The sequence below is a fragment of the Eutrigla gurnardus genome (genome assembly GCF_963514095.1).
Source record: "Eutrigla gurnardus genome assembly, chromosome: 8".
NCBI lineage: Eukaryota > Metazoa > Chordata > Actinopteri > Perciformes > Triglidae > Eutrigla > Eutrigla gurnardus.
The window spans coordinates 23,355,105-23,375,612 of NC_139922.1; the positions used below are offsets into that span (position 1 = coordinate 23,355,105).

General features: G+C 43.5%; 1 protein-coding gene across 1 annotated transcript; it reads right to left on the reverse strand.

Moving 5' to 3' along the window:
• Positions 1–2,718: 2,718 nt before the first annotated feature.
• mical1 (microtubule associated monooxygenase, calponin and LIM domain containing 1) lies at positions 2,719–20,194 on the reverse strand. Its single transcript, XM_084016397.1, has 24 exons — positions 20,041–20,194; positions 16,832–17,141; positions 16,048–16,255; positions 15,763–15,870; positions 15,538–15,633; positions 15,228–15,383; positions 14,467–14,567; positions 13,931–14,188; positions 13,300–13,415; positions 12,443–12,569; positions 11,138–11,216; positions 10,796–10,943; positions 10,440–10,630; positions 9,379–9,485; positions 9,023–9,079; positions 8,679–8,928; positions 8,245–8,312; positions 7,194–7,959; positions 6,987–7,108; positions 6,791–6,904; positions 5,791–5,884; positions 5,203–5,296; positions 4,930–5,003; positions 2,719–3,995 (listed from the first exon to the last, which is right to left on the reverse strand). Exons 2-24 carry the CDS (start codon positions 17,087–17,089, stop codon positions 3,802–3,804), a joined length of 3,786 nt encoding a protein of 1,261 aa, XP_083872523.1. The 5' UTR covers positions 17,090–17,141; positions 20,041–20,194; the 3' UTR covers positions 2,719–3,801.
• Positions 20,195–20,508: the final 314 nt, after the last annotated feature.

A 20,508-nucleotide genomic window follows, 5' to 3' on the forward strand; every position in this document is an offset into this window, starting at 1 on the left:
CCTGTTGAATGAAAATCAACAACTGTGTGTGTGTGTGTGTGTGTGTGTGTGTGTGTGTGTGTGTGTGTGCGCCCATATTCCTTTGCGTCACAGATTTAAGAGCAAATTACAAGGTGCCATGTTATGAGGATGTAATAGGTCCCAGTTGGATGCACACGGCTTGCAACAGCACACACTCTGTAAGGGCGACTGCAGTTTGTACTGAAAGTAAAAAAGACAAATAGGCTGTGATTTGGAGCAGCCAGTATGTGAGCATCATAGAATTCCTATTTTTATGATCAGTGTAAAAACAGAAGCCAGATTAAATCTCGTTGGAATCAATGTTGTAAAAGAATACTAAATCAAATAATATAAATAGTGAACTAATGAGTTGTATCAAACAATAATAAGGTTGTATCATAAAGGTTTTGATGGTGATTAGCCTTTGAGTGATGCTGTTGTAATGCATTAATAAAGGTCACTTTTTGACTGTTTTGGTATTTAGGGATTTTTTATACACGCAAATCCAAAAGATGCTACTATTTTATTAATGATCTATAAAGCGTTGGTAAATGATTTATGAAGAAAGCCATATGTTAAAGCTTTTAAGCCCTTTAAAGGGAGCATGCCTCATTAGAAAGCAGGACAGAGAACAGTTGTTTTCACATGTTGTCCTCCCCGGGCCGACTGACTGGGATGACTGCAGCTTTAGGCTCTAAGCATGTTGCAGCATACAACGTGGTCTTCGGAGGCAACCTTTAACAGGCTTACGTATTAATCTGCATAATCTGCATCAGGCGCTCATATCACCTGCCGCCCATGAAGCTGCACAGCACACGCTGACGGATGAGTCAGTGTTTCACTGCACACAAAAGGACACAAAACAAGTCTGTTTTTGCCAGAATGAATCATCCACAAATATGTCTAATCAAAAGGAACATCTATAGCCATGCAGGTATGATTCTGACATCAAAGGCCAAAGTGTTGATCCTGTCTGTTTTATAGCTTGAAATCCATGCCTACCTCTATATTTTTGTGGCAAAAACACACAAACGGAGAGACAGAACAGCTGGACTGGCTCATCATGTTGTCATGGAAACTGGACCAAGTGGTTGTTATGATCATCATCCATTTCTGGTGCAGATATCAGAACTTTTTTTTACGGTAATAAATCAAGTAAGAAGTGGGGTTATTTTCTCATAGACTTCCATACAACCAGAGGAGTCGCCCCCTTATGGCCAGCAGTGTAAATGCAACTGTAAGGCATTTCGGCATCAGCTTCACTTTTCAAAACAGGAGGTTGCCATCGCATCATATTTCTCACGGTAACACAGCACACCAACTGTCAAGCCTCTGTGGCCCACAAGGGGGCGTGTCTCACGCTTTGAGAACACGACTGGATTACACTAACGAGATCAGGTCAGAGGTCAATGCCTTATGTAAGCTTTCACTGAAAAGTGTTCAGAGGTAAAGTGAGGCAGCTCTCACATAGATGACATTTAAACGCATCACTGTTCTATTGACCTCCAGAAATCATGCAGCAAATTTCAATTTCCGTGGAACAAAAAGGGAAAACAAAATGTTGAGGCAGTGACAAAGTGTTACATAAGTTAATCGAATTAGTGCTTAAACTGTTCCCTGCTCACATATCCTGAGATTAAAGTGCTTGCATGAAGCCACTGCCGTGTGTGTGATATCTGCACACCATCCAGGTTATATAAAGTAATCAACCACTGGTCCAAAACCAGTGTCTTAGTTACACAATAAACACCATTTATAAATCCGTGGCAGTCTTGTGTTCATCTAATTGGTCACCTAGGCTTCATTTCAGAAGGTGCTCATCCTCCACACATGCATCCTCCCAAAGATAGAAAGGTCTGATAAATATTTAGACACACACACATTTATACAAATGAGGCTATGAGGTTAAAACAATAAACACTTTTCAAAATAGTACACACACACACACACACACACACACACACACACACACACACACACACACACACACACACACACACACACACACACACACACACACACACACACACACACACACACACACACACACACACACACACACACACACACACACACACACACACACACACACACACACACACCGTATAAAAAAATAAATAATTACTTATTATCTAATTCTATATACATTTTTTAAAATTCATTATTCTACATCAATCGCAGAAGAATGTGTCTAACAGTCTTTCGTTCAATTATTTTCATTTTATGCTAATATATTATTCTTTTAATTCATTTGCTAATTAAGAATTAATATAAAAAGCATTATCTCATTTAATGAGGTGTTTTAAGTGTGTAGAATGCGTAAACATTAGCCTCCAACATTAAAATGCTGCTTGCACATTGATGCATCAGCAATAATAATCCAATATTATAAATAAATCCAATACAACACTGAAGGGGGTCACTCTGCTTAATGAGTACTTTTAACCTTTAACTCAAGGATCATCTGATGACCTTTTCCCATCTTTAACCAGCTGCTTCTGTTGCCGTCGGCAACGCAGAGGGACAAGTGTGCACCCTAGAGGTTAGAAGACAGAACAACACAGGCAGTTAAACCCTTCATACGTACAAGTACACTAGAAAGTACTGTGGTTTTATAAAGGGCCAAGGTTATGGCAGTATGCCCGGTAAGAGAGGTCGGAGCATACATGAGGCACACCATTAAAGACGTGTATTCACAGAAACATGAAAGCTAAAACATCAAAGTGCATGATCTTTATTTGATATACTGTGAAGTGCCGACCGGGCGGCACTGAATGGCAGCAGAACAATGACTGTATAAGGCTCCTTTTCACTAACAAACTGGTCTTTGTCTCGATTATCGGAACACCTGCAAATAATAAAAGATAGCATAAATAAATAGATGAACCAGCCTGTTATGACTGTTTTTCATTCACCTCTAAAATCCCCCCCCCCGTGTTAATATAATACACCACTTAAAGAGCAGCCGACTACTGAAGGCCACCGGTGAAAACTCCAACTCTGATCCAAGCGGACCGAGCTATCAACCCCTGAGATTAACTATCCAACATGCTATCAGGGAAAAGGATTATGGTGAACAGCAGAAAGTGCTACCAAATTCATAAAATACAAGTAAACTAGATAATAATCTCATCATGGAATCGATACATTTTAATATTTTATGTACCTCTTTTTTTTCTCCACCATCATTTCTTGAATGTATTCAGTATATAAATACTAAACATAGAATTATACGTATATTATGTAATAGTACGGTTGCACTAATTAATCAAAGTATGTTTCCAAAACACCATCCACACTGTGCTTTCGACCTATTTCTATCTCTCAGAGCCAGCTACCGCAGGGTCTCCGCCGCTGTGATGTTATGCTGCTTAGTCTTTGACACCAAAACCAGGCCAGGTCCCAGGCCGGGTGTGGCTTTTCTGCTGTGTGATGGTTGCACAATAGCGCAGCAGACAATATGGGTCCGTTTTCATATGTGGTCTGTTGCTGCAGCCACACTCAGGCAGCAGGCAGGGTTTAGCCGGAGAGCTAGTGGACGCAAAGCCTCACATCCCCAGGCTTATGTCTCCCCCTAGGGGACGGATTGAACAGATTCATTTCTGGCTCACGAGCTTAATCCGAGTTGTAAGATGAGAGGGAGCGCTTGTGGTGGGTTACCCTCCTGCAACAACTCCGTATCATCTTTGGCGTTGCAAAAGTGGAAGTCACAAGTCTGAAAAGCAGCAAGTCTCACGTACAGCAGTTCCAGGGCATCTACTGCACAGTACATACGGGGTTCATGCCGAGGGCATGAGAGCCTTACGCCCAGTGGACCTGAGCTCCTGCCTTCGAGTGCCGCTTGGCCTCCATGATGGAGAAGGCTTCCTGCTCCTCGCTTATCTCCTTCAGCCTCTTCTCCTCCAGAAAGGACACCAGGGAGTCCCTCATGTCCACCACGTCGATCATCTGTTGAAGGACCCGATCTTCCTCCGTCTGCTGCTCCGTCGTCTTGTCTGCCACACGAACACAAATGCACATTTTAATACGGCTATAATGAATATATTTTTTTTAGAATAATGCATCAATGGCAACGTTAAAATAACGTGAGCATGTGAAAGGTGAGAACCGTCACTTCAATCTGCAGTGAGTTTCAACCACTTTCCCTAAAAGGAGCGATACACAACATTCAGAACATGACTATTAACAGCACATTATAAAAGATTTACTGGAGAATTATCTAACTGAGCAGACAATGAAGTCACTGCTCTCATATGGCAGTTACAGCGGATAGCACCATGCAAGTGGACAGCGTTGCCGTGGAAGCCAGTTTGGAAAAAATAACAATTACAATAACCAAAGATGCTTTCAATTGATTTCAATTTGATGCTTTATTTTAATTTATTAATATTAAATTTTAAACTTTATTTTATTATTGGCTGGTTTTAATGAGGGTTTTTCTATGCATTTTAATTTTGCCTTTATTTTCTTTTAATCCTATTTTTTTCACTTTATTGTATGACATTTTTATGACTTTGAGACTGCCTTGTGTATGAAATGTGCTATACAAATAAAGTTGCCTTGCCTTCAATGTGCTCACGGACATGTGAGTGTTGTTTTAAGCCAAAAGTCTGTACCTACCCCTTTAAAAGACTCCAAAACACACAGTACAGACTTAAGAAACTTGGTATCCTAGAAACACGAAGGCTACGAACAACCCATAATGCAACACTCCATGTAAGTCCTGGTGTATTTGGGCCAATATGATATAAATACAAAAATTCACAGGCTGAGAACAGGAGAGCGTGAACCGGGCCGCGTTGCCAAAAATGCTGATGCTCTCGTTAGAAAAAGGAAAACATGCCATCATTATCTCAACAGCCTTGGCTCGCTCTCTTCTAACGGCTTCAAAATCAAAAGGCCTATTCGAGGGGCAACTACTGTACACACCATTCAGCTCCATGAACTTCCTGAGCTCCAACTCCAACATGCTCTGCTTGTCCTCCAGTTCCAGCTGTCGAGACCTGGGAGGGAAAAACAAAGGTCGTCGTCACCCCACATGACAAATGTAGTCTGTAAAGAAGCTTTGCTTGCTACCGAGGCGACAACAAACAGTAACCGCTGTGCTTTCATGCGACGTCTGCTCTAATGTGTCACTTCTACTTCGCCCAATACTCTGACTTGTCCTGTGCTACGTTTGAGTTGTGGGAGGTGGACACTCACGCCACCATGAGGTCGGACTCCTCGGACACCAACGCGTTCTTCTCGTGGACGAGTTGGATCCAGTGCTCGATCATATCGGGAGAGTCGCTGCTGCCTGGAGGCGGGAAAACACAGTGTTTGGGTATCTGTGTGCGATGTTTGTAATGTTGAAGGTAAAAAAAAAAGACAGGTTTTTAGGGAAGTGAGCGTCTCTGTAGGCCAACTCAGAACTCCATAAATATACATGAATTTAGTATTTTAGTAGAGTATTTCCTGGTGAGTATTTATAAGAATATAACATTTGCAGAACAGCCACTCTTTGGTTCAGTACTTTTTAACATTTCTTTCTTCTTTTCTTTTTCTTTTAATAAATCAACAGCAGCTCTTTTGTGTTTTATCTCCACTTTCTATTACCAGAAGAGAGTGGATTTAATTAACTCCAAATTACAAGTCGGTATCTTCTTCCAGCATGAAATAACTTTTGGTTGCATGGGAACGTATAATCTCTGTGAAAACAACTTTAAACCTTAAAAAAAAAGAAAATATATGGGTCCTTTTTTAATTAAAAATCACGAAACAAGGCGCCTGCTGTTAACAAGAAGGCCTTACCAGCCTCTCCTCGCAGAGTTCGCTCCAGCACTACACCCTTATCCTCCAAGTCCTTGAAGGTCACCTCGATCTCCTCCAGTCTCCTCTGGATCGACTACAAACAGACAAGAAATCAGGATCCTGATTATGATGGGATAGCCATTCAGTTTATCTGCTTTCCATAATAATAATAATATATACAGTAGTTTATTGTGATGTATATTGTTTTTACTTTTTATATAATTGATATCAGCCTCAGTACTTACTGTTCCTACAGCTGTATTTTATTATAAAAAGGTATAAAACGCAACTATTTCCTAAAAAGTTATGTATAGACTGAGAAAGAAATAATCCCCTCTCTGTATCTGCACCCCGCCTGTGTTTTCTCTTCTCTATTTATTTAGCTGTGCTCAGGACTCAGAGGAGGACTAGTGGTGCCGCCCGTTCACGACAGAGAACGGTTTGTCACATTACTGAATGGGTTTATCTGTGCTTTAGAATGAAACTGCTGCGAAACAGTCAGACTTATTCTTCCGATTCACCGTTTTGTTCTCGATACCCTCACTTGCTCAAATACCAATGCGGTCTCTATCTCCTCTCTCGATCGCTCGTTGAACCGGATAGGAGATTTAAATATTGTAATGGGACCAGAAGGTACACTGAGTTCTTAGATCAAGAGTTGCAGCAGACACAGTAACTGCTTTTTCTGTACCCTGCTAGTGCGTGGAAAACTACTTGTGCAGTGAGCAGCATGAAATTAGACCATGGTGGCTCATGACATAATGGAAAAGCTAGATTTTAAACACATCTTCTGTCAAAGTAGACCCAAGACATGCAGTCCACAAGGGTCACCACATCACCCAGGAATGAAATCGTAATGATTATAACTTCCCCACACAGATTCAAAAAATGGAGAGATGTGTGAGCTCTACAGTTGTATATCTATAAGTGTATCGCTCCAGTGAGCTAAGTTGGGGAAGCGACAGACCAATAAAACATAGATGAGCTATGAGACGCTGACCTGGGCGTTGCGCAACCGCTGTAATTCGCTCATCTTGGCTCGCCGCTCCAGAGTCCTCATCTTCATCAACTCCATCTTCTCAGCCTCGACGGGGTCGGATGGCATCGTCTGAAACTAAAAGGCAAAAGTATCGGCAATGGTGGTTCAAATGTAGCAGCTCACCGTCGTATTAAATGAGCTCCCTCCGTCTCCTTACTTTCTCATCAAATAAATCCACATCATCCCGCTGAAACATCTCGTCTTCATCGTCGTCGTCGTCGTCATCGTCTCCGTCAACTCCTTCTTCTGAGGTGCTATGAGCGTGTCTGAATGTTGTTTCTGTGGCACAAATGCAAGAAAGACGTTGTTGCAACCAGCGTTATTTAACTTCTCCACCAAAGATCAAAAAGAGATCTTCACTCACCCGCTCTCCCTGGATGATTAATGTGGACACTGAGCCGGGTGTCTCGACTGATCCTCGGGGACGAGAGATTCCAGGGGGAGAACTTGGATCGTACCCTGGTCTGCCCACTTGGCATCTCTTTCCTCCTGAAGCAGCGTCGATTCCTCTTCTCCCTAATGTGACTCGCGGTGCTCCCACTCCAGTAGCCCTCCTCTTCTTGCCCATCCAGGCCCTGCGGTTTAGGAGGGCTTGGACCTCCTGCTGTTGCAGAGGAAGAGGAGCAGGAGGAGGACCCACCAGGGGTCTCTGAGTCCGAGTCCACACTGAGGCTCTGGAGGTTCACGAGTTGGCTCTTCTCCTCATCGGTCAGCTGAAGCTTTCGGAGCGACTGCTTCGGACGGGAGTCCACTGCCTCCTTGGACATCTCGTCCGTGTGCTTTTCTGGAGTCGAGGGGTTAAAAAGGTGGACCGTGCGAGGTTTCGCTATTGGAGGAGAGGGATGAGGGCTGGGTGTGTTCTGCTGAGAGAAGCGGGGCTTGGGAACGGGATAGTGAACCGTGTCTTCCCCGGTGGGTGCTGCCACCTCAGGTTTAGATGGAGGATCTGTGGGAGTTTGTGATGGAGGTGGTTCTTGGGACTCCACTGGTCCATCAGGTTTATGGGACTGTGCGTGAGCGGAGGGACCAAAGTCCAGAGTATGCTCAAACTCCTCATCTGATGGAGATGGTGTATAGTCATCACTGGAAAGCACGTTCTCTTCATTTGCTCCGGGATTTCCGTCTCCATCCTGAATACAGAAATGAAAACAAGGCCAAGATAAAAAAAAAATATAAATCTCTGTTAAAAATGTTTTCATCTGCAGACTTGAAACGCTTTGACACAAACATTCTCATTAGTTGTGCTCGTTGTAAACGCAGCAAGCGAGTCAGCCCCGCAGCCTGATGACATCGGACCAGAAGGGTGATATATCATGCAGCAGAGGATTGCGTAACACAGACAATACAAAAACACTCATTTTGGAGTCCGGAGCAGGAGGCAAGAGAGTTAACATCTGTTGTGTTCAGTGACCCACCTTACACGATGTTTCAGCCCCGTTTCCCAGCTCCACTTCTTCAGAATGCAGCTCACAGTAAAATCTCCCTGAGGGGACATCCAAGACAAAAACAATAAAAGGACTTGAGAAGTCAGAGACAAGTGAATGTTAATGTGCTAAAGTAGAAAAGAAGAAAAAACGCCTGCTGTTTTCTGTAAATGATTCATATCCTCTCAGTCTAAATGGAAACCCCTTTAAAAAAAAAAAGGGTCTCGGTGCAAATTATTAATTGCACAAATAAATGAATAAGTAATGCGTCACTTAGCTGTTGAAACCAGGAATACAAGTGCTTTATACTCAGCAATACAGCATGAAGTGCTTAAACAAAGATTACGCAAACAAGAGGCTACTAAAACCAGATATTACACCCAACATGGAGAGAAAACTGTGAAACTAAGAAGAATATTTTGAACCTGTAGTCTGGTCAAAGGTGTATCCTCCCAGTCTGAGTGTGATGCTGCAACGGTGGCAGGTGAAGCAGCTCCTGTGGAAGAACTTGCACTCGGCACTGATGCGCTCCAGCGCGTAGACCCTCTGACCACAGAAGTAACACTCCTCGCTGTTCGCCATCGACCCACCACCGCCAGCTTCAGACTCAGACTCGGGCTCAAGAGCGGGATCAGGTGTCGGACTGAGCTCAGGGGACGCGGGAGGCACCACCGCCTGAGGGAAAAGAAAGGGTTAAATCAGTCAAACAATAATGGCATAAAAAATAAATAAATGAAGAAAATGAGCATGGAAAGCTTCTAATACGCACACTGGCCTCATCTCCCATCGTTGTCTCCTTTTTTCTTTTCTCCGATGACAGTTTTTCCTGCAGAGAAAATAAGAAAAAACCCTATTAACTACCCTGATTATGTTGACGATGTGGAGAAACAAGCATTCAAACCATTTTAATGACTAACTAGACATCACTCGCCCTGAAAATAACATCAATCAATTTGTCCCTAAATAACAGAGAGAGAATTAACGGGTGTGAGTCACGGACAGCGAACACAGACCGAAGGCCCAGGCGCTGATCGTTAAGCCAACAAGCCAGCGTGTTTTGAAATCATACTCATCAAACATTTCTCGCCGCTGTGAAAACAGGGGACTCGGTCACAGTGGGCGTACCTTGCGTCGTTGCAGAGAGTTGTGCTTGAGCTTGTTCAGGAAAAAGACAGCCGACTGTGTCTGGGAGAGAGTCAGAGGCTTGGACGACGGCAGGAAGGCTGCAGGGTCTGGAACCCGTACAGAGAGAGGGACACATTCAGTTCAACACTAGGCTGCAAACCTAAAAACACACCTGAGCGTTATTGTTGGCCTACTTGCAGCTTAAAATATCCTAATTGTGCCTTTCAACACATCTTCAAGGTGCATCCTTTTTTATGTTGGATAGACTGTCAGGAATATAAATACCCCCTCTTGCATTTCCTGTAGCGCCACGGCAATTGATTTTAACTTGTCAATCCACATAGGAACTCTCCAGCTGCTGCTCCCTGTACCACTCCCACCCTTTCATCGTTCGTGGAAGGTTAGCGGAGAAATGACAGCTCCCTCCTGTCTGCACATCAACCCGGCGGATCCCAAGCAGATCAAGCACAGCATCACAGTTAGCATTTATCACACCCACTTTCAGCTCAGTCAGTGCCTCCGAGAGCTCACATTCACGCCTGCACACAAAACTCCTCGCGCTACAAAGACTGGAAATATCTCAACCGGAAGAAAATCCACCTTCAGCGCAGGAGGAGCAGATCCCCTTCAAGAGACGCTGGTCCCATCAGACCCTGAAGAGCCAGGTCCACACGGTGACCGTTCCCTCTGCTGCTGCTGCTGCTCGGCTGGCTTAGTGCAGGAGGACGGCACAACCAGCAGAGCTGGCTCTGAGCACAGCACTAGCCACTTAGGCCAAATGAATTCTGGGTAAGAGGCTCTTAAAGAGACAGGAGCGATTTGATCGCTTCTCAACAACAAACTGATTTCCGTGGGAAGGACCTGACCCGTTTAAGGCGATGCTAATGCTCTGCAGTGTCTAAGAAACCGGGATTAACGCCGCTGTCACCAATAGCTATCTTCAGAAATACATTTTTAAAAAAAGTATTAAAAACAACCAACATATTGAAATGTGGTGAGTGTTTTGTTTTGCATTTGAATTATGCTCTGACAATCTTTTTACCACACACTCAAATGTTTACCTTTTGCTGGCACAGTGAAGGCGTTTTGGACCTGGGTGAGGTAGAGGACCATGGACAACTTGTCTACCTGACCACTGTTTGCTAAGTCACTGGCAGACATGACGAGCGGGACGCCCAGCTCCTTCTCTAAGATACTGAAGGCCAGTTGGTTGTTGTGAACAGCACTGGACTCATCCAGGGAGGAAATGTCACTGCGAAGGAAGTGGAAAAGCTGCGATTACTCTCATATTAATGACTATCACATGTAATGTGTTGCACTGAAAATACCAAATGCTAATTTATTTCAAAGTAACACAATTAAACATACACATTTATCATCCTGCAATCAAAAATCTAAAACCAGGGCAGAAACTCACATGAGGTGGGGTCTGAAGTGGTGGATCAGGGCACACAGAGCCAGCCCGGACCTCCAGGACTGGGTAAAATCTTTCACATTCACATTCTTATAACCCTCGGTGTGTCTCTGACACCATTTCAGCAACTCTTCAAAGCCGCTGACTGAATCTGAGGGCACAAACAATGACAAATCATCAGACAATGCTCAACAACCGCAGCCGTGTGGTTTCACGGCCATTAAACCGTCCCTTTGTGATAAGTAAACACGGTGTGAGGTCTACGATGTGTCAATGTTGACTACAAAAGTGCTTCCGCCTTTCCGAAACACGGCTGAATATAGCCGTCACTCGAGAGCAGCTGACCTCGGCGCATGTGAGACAGCCTGGCCTTCAGTTTCTTGCTGGATGGGTTTAGTTTATCCACATCGTACAGGTGCTGCACCTAAAGAGGATGACAGGTGGATTAGTCAATACACTCAGAGACTGAATCAACCAGTTCAACAAACAGCAATGATGACAACCAATATATAAAACATGTAAAGCTTATTCCCGTAGTATTAGAAGAGAAGGTAAAGTCTTATTGAATTGTGCATCATTTGCAACCTGTTATCTGCCTCGTCTCAAGGTCCAGTCGTGCTGCTGATATTACAGCAGATCGGCCCATAATTGTTTGTTTGTTTATGATTGCAATTATCTATGTGGCAAAGTATTAATACGCTTGAGGATAATGCGTCTGTTCTGAGGGGCGAGGGTCAGCCTGAGCCAGCGGTCCCGTCGGGAAGGGACCAAATCTCTCAAATTAAGAGAATAAAAGGGAAACATGAAAACACACGATTAGGGAACGGATTCTTCATTATTCTTTTTTCCTCATGTTTTTTCAAAAAATGACAAGTAGGGGAGCTTTATTAATTTATTACTCAAGACAACCGTCATTGCATCCTGTCACTGAAACAGAGTTTGAGAGGACGTTTGCATCTGTTACCGTCAACTCTCTGAAGACACTAATAATTGGACTCTTATTGCACATGCCTGTGAGTTGAATTGGACGGCTTTTTGCAATGAGGCGCAATGTATGCTTCGAGAATTGAATTGTTAATATTACTTCCACTGTTAATAATACTACCGACACCAAATGCAGATGGAACCCAAGAGCCTGGTCTGCTCGAGAGTTCCTAAAAGTCTGTTAAAGCAGATTTTTCTCATTGTTGGGACTTTGAAAATGTAGTGACTTTATGCGTAAAGTGTTCTAAGATAACATTTGTTGTTTATTCTTTTCAAATCCAGGCTTAAAACCCATTTATTCAGGATGGCTTTGAATACCTAGTAGCGTGATGACACTTTCATTTTATCTTATTTTAGTCTATCTTTGATTTCACTGTATTTCATTGTTTGTAATTGTTTTTAACTGCTTTTATTTTATTCTTCTTTTTATTTTGGGCTGTTTGGTGAACCGAAAGGTTGTTGTTAAGGGCTGTATAAATAAAGTACATTTACATTTGTTGTGATATGACACTATAATTTAATTATATCGAATATTTTCTGTTTGTTTAGGTTTCGCAGCCGCAAAAGCCGCAATCCGTTTGTGAATCGGCGTGCACTGAAGTGTAATCTGCAGCCTCGACCTCTGTAACCCCCCCATGGTGATTAAAGGTACTGAACAGGGCTGACCTGGCTCGTCTGGATGGAGGAGAGGTTGGCTCTTGTGTAGCGCGTTCTGGGGTCGATGCTGTAGTTGGCGTAGTTCTTGCTGGTGTTTTCTGGCGTGGTCTGGGACAGGACCTGGTAGACACTCTCTCTGTACAACAGATGGGTGGAGAGAGTTGAAATGCAACAGGAAAAGGAAAACACACTCATACAGGAAGAGTGGTGTGATGTAACTGGGGGAGTTTACAGATCACTCAACCGTACCTCATTTGACTTCACGCCAGATAAACAGAACTCTTCAAAATGAACTTTTATGTGATGATTATGTGACAATAACTAGTGTGCTTTACTCTGTATTCTCATCAGGGTTTACCACAACAGACTTCCTAGTCAGGTTTTGCAAGGTTAAAGTCTTAAAATTGGCACATTTTATCAGCAAACATGGCTTCTGTCCAAAAGCGGGAGCCTCGTTTTTGTAGCCTGGTCACATCAGGAACTCATGCTGAAATCAGTTTCATACCTTTGCAATCAAAACAACCATCCATCACACTAATTATCACAGATGGAAAGTGTTGCCGATGGCGACATCCACACACATACTAATGAATGTTGCCACTATATTTTTTTATATTGTATTTTAATACCTTCCAGCATCATCCATTCATTTTCTAAAAGGCCAAAATCCTGATTTTAGTTCCCCTAAAATGAAATATCGTACTAATAGTCGAACCTATCATTTCCACAGCGTGTCTCTGGGAAACGGAAAGTAACGCTACACTGATTAACAAATAGAAATATGGCAAGTGGGAAACAGGAAACAGCTGCACCGTGCTATTGTCTGTACTGTGTGCTGCTTAGTAGAGTTGATGCAGCTTGCTCACCGCTCAGCCAGGACCTTGAGATGCGGGACCCCCAGGCCCCAGCTCCTCACCATCCACGCCGTGTCAAAGGCAGCTAGAAACCCACGGGCAATACCTGTTCCCAGAGGCCAGAAAGGCTGCAGAGAACAGAGCATAACAAGTTAATATAACCTTACGATCAACAGCATGCCACTTAAATAACACCATTATTATTATTATTATTATAAGATGTAAATGCCACGGCTACACAAGCAGCTGTGAGAGGTTGTAGTTAGACACAGTGGTGCTTTAAGCTAAATGCTAACATCAGAATGTTCTCAATGAATATGCTAACATGTTGAGGTCAAGTTCATATAATGTTTACCATGTTCTTGCTAATTAGCGCTAAAAAGGTGCAGCTGAAGCTGATGTGAGTGACAATAGTTTCATCTCCAATGTTATTACATTGTATCCGGGATCAATAAAGTATCTATCTATCTATCTATCTATCTATCTATCTATCTATCTATCTATCTATCTATCTATCGTGTTTACCAAATTAGTTATTAAGATATTTCAAGTCAAACATTTGACCTGTGGCTAGTGGCGTTAAAAAAAAAAAAATCAAATTGGGGTAAATTAGCACCAGTTGGCTAAAAAGGGAACCCCCTACCTCCACCAGGCAATCTCCAACAAGACCCATGAGCAACTTCTTCCCCCTCCTCTCCCTGACCAGGGAGGCATTCTCAGCACGGTGCATGCACGTGAAGTCAAACATGGCCACATCGGGCTGGCCGGCGTGGTTTGTAGCAAACTGGAGATCAGGCAGTTGGCCACCGGTGGAGAAGTAGGCGGCGTCGTAGGCATAGTGGCGCAACGCCTCGTGGTCCACGTTTGCAGGAGCCAGCAGCTCCTCTGCGTCGCTGTGGTCCTGTGGAGACAGTGAGAGCTGCAGTCTGATGACTCATTCCACCTTTCCACGATCCTGAGTGACACGCGTGTGTGGCGTTTGTGGTTTTAGCTAGCCAGCTAATGGGCCAGGCTGCATGATTGGCAGTTAATCTCTTCACACTGGAGCACCTGCATGTTTGTTTCATCCATCTGGTTTGTTTCTTTACTGGCCAAAGATGCAGCCGGCGCCAGTAAAATGAAAAGAAATTAAAAAAAAGAAATCGCACTTTTTCTTGGTAATGGATGTGTTTTTCTCACCTGTTTAATGACCCCCTTCTTCAGCAGGCTCTTCTTCTTGGCAGTCATGACAAAGTAGTGGGTGTCGTCTTTGTAGTAGACAATATTCTCCAAATCAATACCTGGAATGGAAAATAGTGAGGAAGCATGGTGGCCATACAGAGAGAGAGAGAGAATCGTGTTTTATTTGAGAGGGATATCTTTCTATAACATTAACATGCTTGTTTGCTTAATTTCTTCTACTGGTTTTGAGGGTCAGGGTGAATTAAAAAGTCACACAACTGGGTGTGATAAGGGCTATATTGGCGACACAAATAATGGTTGTAAAGGTTTATTCAAAATCAATGAGGTAGGTCAGTGAGGAAGGGTGGATTCCATCGGGGTTGACCCGTCACAGGAATTCACTTCGGAGTGGAACACAGATTAGCAGCCTGGCTAGCCTTTTCACGCATCACATTGAACCCCGTCTGACAGTGTGAACATTCATTTCATGCCTTGGAGGGGTCGCGTTCAGCGAGTCACCGCAGGAGAGAAACATAATGGAAAACAAGAGTGCTGATATTCTTATTAGAAACGTTACGGTTCAGTGACGACCTCATAATTCGTGTTCTCACGCAGCGCGAGCCGTGGTATGAAATACGTTCATCTGAAGCAACTGATTTCCTCTTTTCTTGCTTCAATTTTGTTAACGCAGTGTAATAAAATGGAGCACATGGTTGCTTCACTGCAGATCAAGATGTCCTCTATCTTCCACCCAGCTGAACATGGACATGGATTCCTACCCGTCTCAGTGAGCAGCTCTTGGAAGAACTTCTGGTTGTAGATGCGGGCCACGCCGCTGATCTCGGCTACATGGGCCTCTGCAGCCGTGTGTCTGTTGATGAAGTTGGTCGTGATGCCGATAGCAAGCTTGCCTCTCAGCTCCTTATGCTTAAAACCTGATCGTTTGGACGGAGAGAAAAGAGGAAACTGGGCTGATGAACGCTCACTTGAATGCAGCCGCCCTGAGGAAGTTCGTGACGGTGTAACCGCCATGCCTTTGCAGCTGGTTTGCGACCCCAGTGCGACTGTGGGAACAGAGGTTTGTCTCACCATCAGGGACGAAGCTGCCTCCTCCGGCGGAGATGAAGACGTCAAACTGGAAGGTTGCAGCAGGATGAGTCGCGGGCTGCAGCTTGGCCATCCAACCTGTCAGAAACACATCAAACTTTGGATAACTCTGCTTTTCTTACTGCTGGTTCCTTACAAACAACTTGTGATGGTATTATAAGCAACACTAGCAGGTAGAATGAGTGCTGGTTGGCAAAATGCAAGTACCGTTGTCCCCCGAGGGCTCAATCAAGCCCTGGAACTCCACTCCGGTGTGCACCTCCACCCCGAAGAGAAGGGACACCTTCAACAGAACCAACTGCAGCTGACGGATGCCTGAAAACAGATGCATATTTAATTGGAAATGTTTGAGATATTCAAGATACTATGAATAGTATAGTCATGCAAATAGAAAGTTTCTGATTCAATAAATAACAGATATGTCTGTTACTTCTTTGGAGCTTGTGAGAAAATAGAGAGAAATGCCACAAAGCAAAGTCATCTGTTACTTACTGATGTGATCCAGAGACCCGGTGCAGAATTTGCCATAGAACTTCTTGGCTCCGAGCCCGCGGAGGTCAATAATGGTATAGGGCCACAGGTGGAGAACGTTGTTCCTGGAGAAAGACTCTCTCTTCTCCAACACCACCACCTGAGCCCCCAGCAGGGCCAGTTCGATGGCTGTTCTCAGCCCACATGGCCCAGCACCCAACACCAGACACTGGGAGAGAGAGACAAACATGGATGATACGATGCAAATCAGAGGAGGAGGAAATCAGGGAAATTCTGTGTCACAGAAAACCAATGATGTAAATGGACCTTTACTTCTATCTTCTATTATTGTTTTATCTTTCTTATGTAAAGCACTTTGTGCTGCACACCCGGTGTATGAAAAGTGCTCTATAAATAAAGTTTTTTATTTATTTTTTTATTTATTTTGAGTTGTGAGAGGCTAATATTTTCTACCAATATTTATAAATACTTAAATCAGACAATTATCTAACATTAGTGGTTTTACGTGTTTTTCCCCAGAATCCAGAAAATACTCAAACAGCAGATCATAGGATTACAAAAAAGTCACCACTGCATCGTTTTAGCAGTTCATTGTCATTATGTAGAAATTCATAATTGATTGATACAACTGAACAAAGTGAAGAAGTAAACTGAAACTAATTTAAAAGACAGTATAGTGTTTCCTCAGAATGGAAATAAAACATACATTTCAAATCATCCATCGTTATAACATCCACATTTAAACACTTTTTAAATACAGAAAAGAGTTACCGTTTGCCACTACCTTGTTTTTTGCGCAGACCTTTCCTTGCTTGTAATCCGGGTGCGATGCCCTTTTGTCCAGCTTCGTCCACAGGGCTTTGGCCTTCCAGTAGTTCAGCCTTTCCTTTAACCTCATGTAGAAGCTCGAGTATTCCCTCGGGTTGATGTCCAGCTGCTTGCAGAGCGCGGCGAAGTGGTGCTTCACCTCCTTACACGTCTGGGCTTGGACGAAGAGGTCAAATGCAGCGTGTGAAGGGTTGACGGGGTCCTGGCTCGCCATGGTGGAGGATGATGGCCGAGCTGCTCCTTCAGTCGCAAGGTTCGTTGGTTAACTGTGGAAGAGGAGGGTCATATTAGAATTCCCCCACCTGGAAATAACTGTCGTTGGAATAGGATTACTGTAAATGATCAAAGGGTTACAAAGTCCATGCTGCCTTTGTCGTTAACATTTATAGAGGATGTCTTCTACCTTCTGTGCCCCCCTCGTGTTTTCCTAATTATAGTCCAGATGTTTAAATGGGGAGGACTTCCTCATCACCTTGTCTTCTGAGTCACTGCCAACTTCCCCAGTGTGGTTTCTACGGCACGCTCTATCTTTTCTTTCTTTACGATTGCTCTGCACTCAACGGGCCCGCCCACCGCTGATGTGTCATCCACACACACACACACACACACACACACACACACACACACACACACACACACACACACACACACACACACACACACACACACACACACACACACACACACACACACACACACACACACACACACACACACACACACACACACACACACACACACACACACACACACACACACACACACACACACACACACACACACACACACACACACACACACACACACACACACACACACACACACACACACACACACACACACAGCCTCAGGAGGTGTGTGAGGCATGTCGGTAGTTTCAGTACACAAGAGTGCAGAGTTTAATGGAAACACATGCCTAAAACACACAGTGAGTGTGTCACTTTTTCCATATGTCTGGGCTGGAAAAAGTGATGTTTATTGCTATGAAAACTACATGCAATATGATTGAAATGAACATCCGATATTAATAAGAATGTCTTGCATTGGTTAGAAATATCACGCAATTGCAAGCATATGTCGTTAAACAACATGATTACCAGATTATTTTCATTAAATGAATCTACTGACTCACCTAATTAATTAATGGTACGGTCTGTAAAACAACTCTTTACACCCGCAGGTCTTCAAATGTCTTGCTTTGTAAGACCTAGATTGCAAAGATATTCAATTAATTTCTACGCAAGACAAGGAAGGAACATAGGGAATCAACACATTTGCATTTTAATTACAATTTGCCACTAATCAGCAAAAAATACTTATTTCCTAGAGTCTAGAAAGCGACCACACTATGTGAGAACACTGGCTCCACAGTTAGCGACATGTTTCATTACGTTAGACATAGTCGTAGTATACAATATGAGCTCACAATCTATTTGTCAACATTTACTTAAGGTGGGTTATTTTCAGCATCTACTGGCACCACAGGCCTCCGTTTCTACACGTCGAACCACAATGTAACGCAGAAACACAAACACAGTGCAGTAAATGTGAAATACACTTGTTATGACTGACATTTCCTGTAAGAAACGCTTATGCATTACTTCCTGATGATAATCTCACAGCAACTCCCCTCGGTTGCTAAATCTACAGTGAGTCCCTGAAACCTGAAACACTATAATTACAGTCACAGACTGCTGCAAAATGTGTGTGCAGCGTTGCGTTTGTGCATCACCTGCATGTTTTTTTTCTCCTGCTGATTGTCTTTAGATATTCCCTGAAAATTAACGAGATGACAAGAAGCTAAAAGTCTTCTCCGTCTTCCTGTTTCTTCAGTACGGCTCATTATGTGCACATGGTTCCAATTACTCAAGTTACTGCCTGCAATAAATACAAACAACGCTGGAGCCTCCATGAAGACCCGAAGGATACTGACTTAATAGAGCGGCTTCCACATGAAAGCGTAACTCAATATAATCCAGCATTGACGCACCCAGCATTTCTCAAGATGAGCATACAGAAGCATTAAAACATTCAATATGTATTTAATAATAATGCTGTACATCATTCAATGTCCCATCTTCCGTTTTCCTATCCATTAGTGTGGAAACTACAAAAGCGAGTAAATAAGCTGCCTTGCATGTACGTGTGTAGAGTTACCTTTTTATCTGAAATGATTCATCAAGATTGCATGGAGGTTAAAGTCTCTGAGCGAGGCTGCAAACGGAGCCAAAAAAAAAAAACAATCAGCAAGAATGAAACGCCTGCGAAGACAGTTAGACCCATCAAAACTAAAAATAACCCTGCAGATCGTCTTTTCATCCGATTCTCAGGGAGGCAGCTGTGTTTTCTACTGTGATGCCACGGCACACGTTTCAAGCCAGTTAAAAAACAGGATAAATATAGTGCATATGAAAGCACAAACTGGCTCCCCGCGTTTGATGCTGTTAAATATAGTTTAAGGACGGTCAGGCCGAACGAAGTGTAATCTGGGACAAAGGGGAGAAACGTAGACACACACACACACACAGTCATCATCATCTGACTTGTGTTAGGCAAGTCTAAATTCTAGGGAAGAGGCAAGTTTTAGCAGGAATGCTGGAGACAAGATGAGGCAGAAGCGAGCAGGATTTAAAAAGGTGATTTGACCTGCTTTTCCTGGGTGCCAATGGATTTGGATTGGATTGACCCACCTAATTACATGCGTAAGCTCTGCTCAGTGTGTGTGTGTGTGTGTGTGTGTGTGTGTGCATCAGGATGCTCAAAACATGACCTCCAGGCTGGGAGGTTTCAGAGAGGAGGGGGGGTAAACAAGAGAGATACATTCACCATATTTTAGACTACCTGGGTTAATGTGGCTCCCACAGACAGACTGTAGCACGACGTGACCCTATAAAATGCCTCACAATGATAGGAAGCTGAATAAATGAACGGGAAGGTGTGGCGCTGAATGGGAGCAGGTCACAAACAGATTTAAAAAAGGGAGCTGACACACATGGACATATTTAAGAACACATTCATTCGTGTATTTCACCAACAAACACACAGAGAAAGCACCAGAATTAAGCCACAAAACACCACCAAGCTCACTTTTAAAACTAAAGCGAGAACACATAACAAAACGTGAGTCCGCGTCGACTCGTAAAACCGGTCCCGAAGTTACATTACCGGCTGTGAAGTCGTGCTGGAACCCGGTCACCGTGGAACTGTATCCCCGCTGCCATTGTCATGTTTGTTTTTCTTCGTCTTCTTCTTCTTTGTTTACAGAGCGCGCGCTGCCGTCTCTCACCTGCGCCTCGCGCCCACGCACCGCGTCGAAGTGGAGCCTCTCTTCCGGGTATTTCTGGTAGCAGCGCGAGCCCCCTGCGCCACGTGACGTGGTTAGGTGTTTTAACAGGTGATGCGGCTGTCCTGAGGGCATCATGTTTTTAATCAGTGACACACACCTTGAATAAAACATCTTCTTCAAATCGATTATCATCAATAATTAAAATGTATTTTTACCCCAGAGTAATTTTAGTACTTTTACAGTTAGTGAGTGAGTAATATCTGACAACACCCTTGTGTTTTGTTGAAATTGGCTTTACTTCCTCTTTGTTTTGGGGTTCATACACAGTTGTACGTGTAAAAAAAATA